At 51.6% G+C, this 5,497-nt stretch overlaps 1 protein-coding gene across 1 annotated transcript in view; it reads left to right on the top strand.

Moving 5' to 3' along the window:
• Positions 1-1,000: 1,000 nt before the first annotated feature.
• Agfg2 (ArfGAP with FG repeats 2) overlaps positions 1,001-5,497 on the top strand; it is a 26,703-nt gene continuing 22,206 nt past the window's right edge. The window contains exon 1 of the mRNA XM_029533881.1: positions 1,001-1,355. Coding sequence (XP_029389741.1) covers positions 1,135-1,355 — 221 coding nt within the window. The 5' untranslated portion in view covers positions 1,001-1,134. The remainder of the gene's footprint in view (positions 1,356-5,497) is intronic.

Here is a 5,497-nt window from a genome sequence, read left to right as displayed (position 1 = left end):
CAGTGCTGGGGGATTGAACCTCGAGNTTAGTGCACTCTACCAGCTGAGATACATCCCTGGCCACAGAGCAGAGTTTTTAAAATCAAAAGGCTCAGATCCNAATTCTGACTGAGCCACAAACCAGTTCTGTGATCCACTTCAACATGTTTTGTTGAATTTTTTTTTGTTTGTTTGTTTTTTGTTTTTTCGAGACAGGGTTTCTCTGTGTAGCCCTGGCTGTCCTGGAGCTCAGGCTGGCCTCGAACTCAGAAATCCACCTGCCTCTGCCTCCCAAGTGCTGGGATTAAAGGCGTGCGCCACCACGCCCGGCGAATATTTTTATATGCATTTACTTATTTGTGTGCGTGTGCGTGTACGTGTGTGTGTGTGTGTGTGTGTGTGTGTGTGTGTACTCATGGAAATCAGAAGGCAGTTTATAGGAGTCGGTTTTCTTACAGGAGTGGGAGTGACGGTTAGCGGCAAACGCCGTTCATCCCTTCTGCATCCCACCTCAGGTTTTTAACTTGACTCTTTCTATGACTTGGATAAATAAAGTATCTTTTACAAAGCACTCCTCTTATCTTTCCCTCTCTCCTCCAGCTCCTCCTAGGGCAATTTCTTTCTGATTTTTTCTTCTCTCCTGGCTCAGCCTGGAACGAGCCTTTGAAATTTGGCGGGAATTAGTACCGATCCGGAGGACGAGCACTACGCACGCGCCGAACACCTCCCTTCTCTCGCACGCTAATTTTGCAACCTTAGCAACCAATCAGAGTCGGCCTAGGAGTCCGTGGCGAGAGGGGGCGGGGACGAGGAGGAGGGCACGCGTCNTACTTGCAAGGCGGGGGGTCTTTGCGAACCAATGGGACAGACCGAAGGCCGGGCGGCTGCGGGGCGTGGCTCGGAAGGCTCCGGCGACCGGAGGCCGTCTCGAATCGAACCAATTACAGCGAGGAGGTGGGGGGGAGGCTAGCCAATCAGCGTGCGGGACAGGACGAGGAAGGGGGCGGCGGAGTCNCTCGCGGTCGTGGTCGGTCGGGGCTCTGCAGGAGCTGGTGTCAGGGTGGCCCGGGGCGTGCGCAGGCGGCGGAGGCGGGAAAGGCAGCGAGCGGTTCAAGGGGGAGCGACCGCTGACTCGCAGAGGAACCGGGAGGAGAGATGGTGATGGCGGCTAAGAAGGGCCCGGGCCCGGGTGGCGGGGTCGGAGGGAGCAAAGCGGAGGCTGAAGCCGCTTCGGAGGTGTGGTGCCGCCGAGTGCGGGAGCTGGGCGGCTGCAGCCAGGCCGGGAACCGCCACTGTTTCGAGTGCGCCCAGCGCGGGGTCACGTATGTGGACATCACCGTGGGCAGCTTCGTCTGCACCACCTGCTCCGGCCTCCTGTGAGTGGAACCGGGGCTGGTGGGGGGTGGGAGCTGGGTTGGGTTGGGGGGGTGAAGCGCGAGTCTGCAGGAGCTCGGGGCGATCCAGGAGGACGGAGGGGGTAGCCCCGGCCTTGGATGTGGCGGTGGAAGGTCGCCTGCTGCAGAGGCGTGTCGTGGAGGGGGGGGGCAAAGGGAAAAAAGCGCAGGGGGGGGGACAGAAGACGAGAGTGGAGTCGCGCTGCAGAGGGAGGGCGGGGGCCGTGGAAAGGACACGAGGAGAGGATTGGAGAAACTCCCCGAGGGAGGCGAAGGCGAATCGCAGGTGGGGAGAGCGAAAGTGTGGAGCATTGAACGGAACTGGGGTGCGGTGGGGGGAGGGACTTAAAGGGCCAGAAATTGACATAGACCTTTAAAGGGAACTTTAGCTGGGGTTGCATTGTATCTCAGTTGGTAGGGTGCTTGCCTTAGCACGCTCGGCGCCCCGAGTTTCCATCCACAGCACTTCCTAAAACCCGAGTAGTGTGGTACACGCCTGTAATCCCAACACCGAGGGGCAGGTGGATCAGGAGTTCAAGGCCAACCTGTGCTACTTGAGACCCTCTCCGCTTCCACCAGGAGGGGAGGAGAGGGGAGCGGGGAGAGGGTGAGGGAGAAGGGAAAGAAATAGGGAAGTCGAGCCCAAGGCAAAAGCACCCTCGAAGGGAATGGAGGAAAGCGCTCCGCGCATTAGCCCAGGCTGACAGCCTAGAGGGGCAGGTATGAAGCCAGGGATCAGGTGCAGATCCTAATCTTGCAGGCTCTGGAATGCTAGCTGGAGGGTAGATGACTTACGAAATGTACTAAGGGCAGAGAGCCAAAGGGTTATCCTGGCGGACAGCTTAACTTTCCCGAAGAGATGAGGATCGGAATGGGATATTCTTTTCTCTCTCCCCCCCCCCCCGGCCCCGTGTCGTCCTCTGCCCCCGTTAAAGTTGCATTTGATTTCTTTATTTGGTACTGTAGGGGCCATGTAGGTTCCATGGCTTGTGTGGTTATCGGAGGATAACTTGTAGGAATCAGCAGTTTCCTTCCACTATGTGGGGCCTGGGGGATCAAACTCAGGTCGACAGGCATGGCTGTAAGCTCCCATGCTTGCTGAGCCAGCTCCCTCACCAGTCCACTACTGAGTCTCATCTGGTAAACTGTAAATTTGGGGAGCAGAGGCTTGGTTGTAAAATCCACAATGCTACCTTCAGCCCGGAACCTACAGCCCTAGTCACTTGTGAGTAACACCCCAGATTTCTCGTTATTTAGTAAGCTCCTTCTCCTTAGGAATTAATTATTCGACTAACATTGGATACTAGATCTTTGGTTTTTCTTAGGGACTCATTTTTGTCTGGTTTTCTAGTATTTTAGTATGCTGTTATTTTATTTTATTTTATTTTAATAAGGAAAGCTCTCCTGTTCTTATATGCGTACCAGCCCGAAAAAAAAAAACAAGGAGTATTATTCTTTTGCGACAGATGGGAGATCAAAAGCAGAAAGAGGTTTAGTAATTTACCCAGTGCCATATGGAGGAAACCGTTCCCAGCGTTTGTCATTTAGTTATGAGCTAGGATTGTGGGGAGACCAGAAATGAAGATTCCGGTGTCCTAGGAGACAGTGTGGAACTATGGCTCTACTACATTGTCACCCTATGGTGGTGGCGTTGTTGTTGTTGTTGTTGTTGACGACAGGGTCTCATGGAGTCTAAGGCTAGCCTTGACCATATGGCTAAGAATGGCCTTAAACTTAGGTTCCTTTTGTTTCCACCTCCTGAGCGCTGGGATTACAGGTGTGCACTAGCCTGGACTTGTGAGGTGCCAGGGTCCAACCCAGGCCTTTGTGAGCACTAAGGGTGCACTTGGACTGAGCTGTAGCCCCAGCCCGCCAGTGTTCTCGGCCTCCCTTCTACCACTGTGGCTGGACACGGACCACCATGTATGTGACCTCCACCCCGGGAGACTGAGGCAGGGCCGCAGTGAGTTCGAGGCTGGCCTGGATTCTTCGGCTAAACCATATGCACACCCACGCCCGTATAGAGGACAGTGTATGAGCTTGAGAGGACGGCTCAGTGGATAAAGTACTTGTTGTGGAAACGTGAGGATCTGCGTTCAGATCCGCAGAACCCAGGTAAAGGGCGGGAGAATGAGGTGGCTGGCTTGTGACCCTAGCACTTGAGAGGCTTTGCCTCAGAAGGGAGACCTTGCCTCAGTATATAATAAGGTGGACGGCAATCAAGGGAGGTGCCCAAGTCAACTGGCCTGTGCATGCATATAAACTCAAACACATGTGAACCCATATACACATGGATATCCTGCATATTATAGCATATAATAAAAAGAAAGCATAAATCTTGAAATGTTATGAAAAGGGAAGTCTGTATTGTCTTTCTGATACTTAGGTTTGAACTCAGGGCCTTGCACATGATGGGTAAGTAGTCTTACTACTGAGCCACACAGCCCCCTGCCCCCAGTCTGGAAAATCAAATTATTGCATCTGGATAGAAGTGAAGAGAAGCCTTAGTGATCTCTCAGAGCTAGGCCCTGAGGGGGGGAGGGGGACGACCGACGACGGTCAGGAAAGCTGTTCGTCTGTTCTAATGGCTAGCGGTGATGGCATGAAAGATAACGGACTCAGGGAGGACTCGGGCTGGAGAGACGGCTCAGCGGTTAAAAGTGCCTCTTGCTTTCGCTGAAGACCCAGGTTCAGTTCCCAGCACTCACAGGGCAGCTCACAACATCCTCTCCTGACATGCATGTGGTGCACAGACATACATCCGGACGAGACACTCATAGATGGAATCTAAAAAAATAGATAAGTGCAAACATAATAGTAACAGTAAAACCAGATGCCAGTGGGTCCTAATAAAAACCAACCAACCAAACAAACAAAATGCAACCCTTTTTAAGGTCACCTTCAGCTACTTAGCGAGTGTGGGTCAGCCTGTGATGTAGGAGACCTTGTTTTCAAAACCAGAGATAGGGTGAGGGATATGAATCAGTTGGTAAGAGTACCTGCTTCCAAGCCGCGGACCTGAGTTCCGTTCCCACCAGGTAGAAGAGAAATCGTTCTCTGTCCTTTGCGCACAGGCTGCGGCACCGGTGTATACACAGAGACAATAAATACATGTAATTTAAAAAAATATATTGGTGGGGGTCAAGGTCTCGCCATACAGTTTGGGCTGTCCTAGAACTGGCCTTGTAGACCAGGATGTCATTAGAAATCTGGTTACCTCTGCCCCCCAAGAGTCGGAATTGAAGATATGCTCTGCTCTACAACGCTGAGCTTTAAAATATATATATATTTTTAGGGTTTTGATAAGATAAAGCTCTGCATAAGCAGGAAATGCTGACATTGTTACCATTTACTAGATTTGGTTTCACGTATCCCTTGATAACCTTCGTCTTCTATAATGAATATCCCGCAACCAGAACGGAAGGGAGCACAAGGGATCTAGGCCATATTAAAAAAAAAAACCCGATTTCTTCTGCTGGAGAAGTTAACTGCTTCGTATCAGTGCGCAATTCGTAGATTCTTAGACCTCTCCCTGGAGGTCACTCACAGCTGTTGTTCTCATGAGTGAAAAGCCACACACGGGAACTGGGGAGATGGCCCTGTGGTAAGGGTGCTTGCTTGGTTCCCTGGACCCGCCTGGTAGGAGAGACTCCTTCGAGACCTCTGGTCTTCATGGGAGCACTAGGGAGTCCTCTGATCTTCATGGGAGCACTAGGGTGCATATGTAATGCACGCGCACTCACAAACGAATGACTCGAGACTGGAGGATGACTCAGTATTTGGTAGTTTTTGCAGAGGATATCAGGGTGCAGGTCTCAGCACTCACACATTGTAGCTCACAACAACCTGTAACTACAGTTCCAGGAGGTCCGATGGCTTCTGTGGACACCAGGCATACAGGTGGTGCACATGCAGACATACACTTAAGCACATAAAAATAATTTTTTAAACCGTAAAGCAAAAATTAATGTAATTTTTAAAAAGATTTATCTATTATTCTAAGTACACTGTAGCTGTCTTCAGACACTCCAGAAGAGGGCGTCAGATCTCATTACGGATGGTTGTGAGCCACCATGTGGTTGCTGGAATTTGAACTCAGGACCTTTGGAAGAGCAGTCAGTGCT

Source organism: Mus pahari, chromosome 23 (genome assembly GCF_900095145.1).
Source record: "Mus pahari chromosome 23, PAHARI_EIJ_v1.1, whole genome shotgun sequence".
NCBI classification, from domain to species: domain Eukaryota; kingdom Metazoa; phylum Chordata; class Mammalia; order Rodentia; family Muridae; genus Mus; species Mus pahari.
The sequence above is the reverse complement of the archived record's forward strand: the minus strand, read 5'-3'. Positions and strand labels throughout refer to the sequence as shown.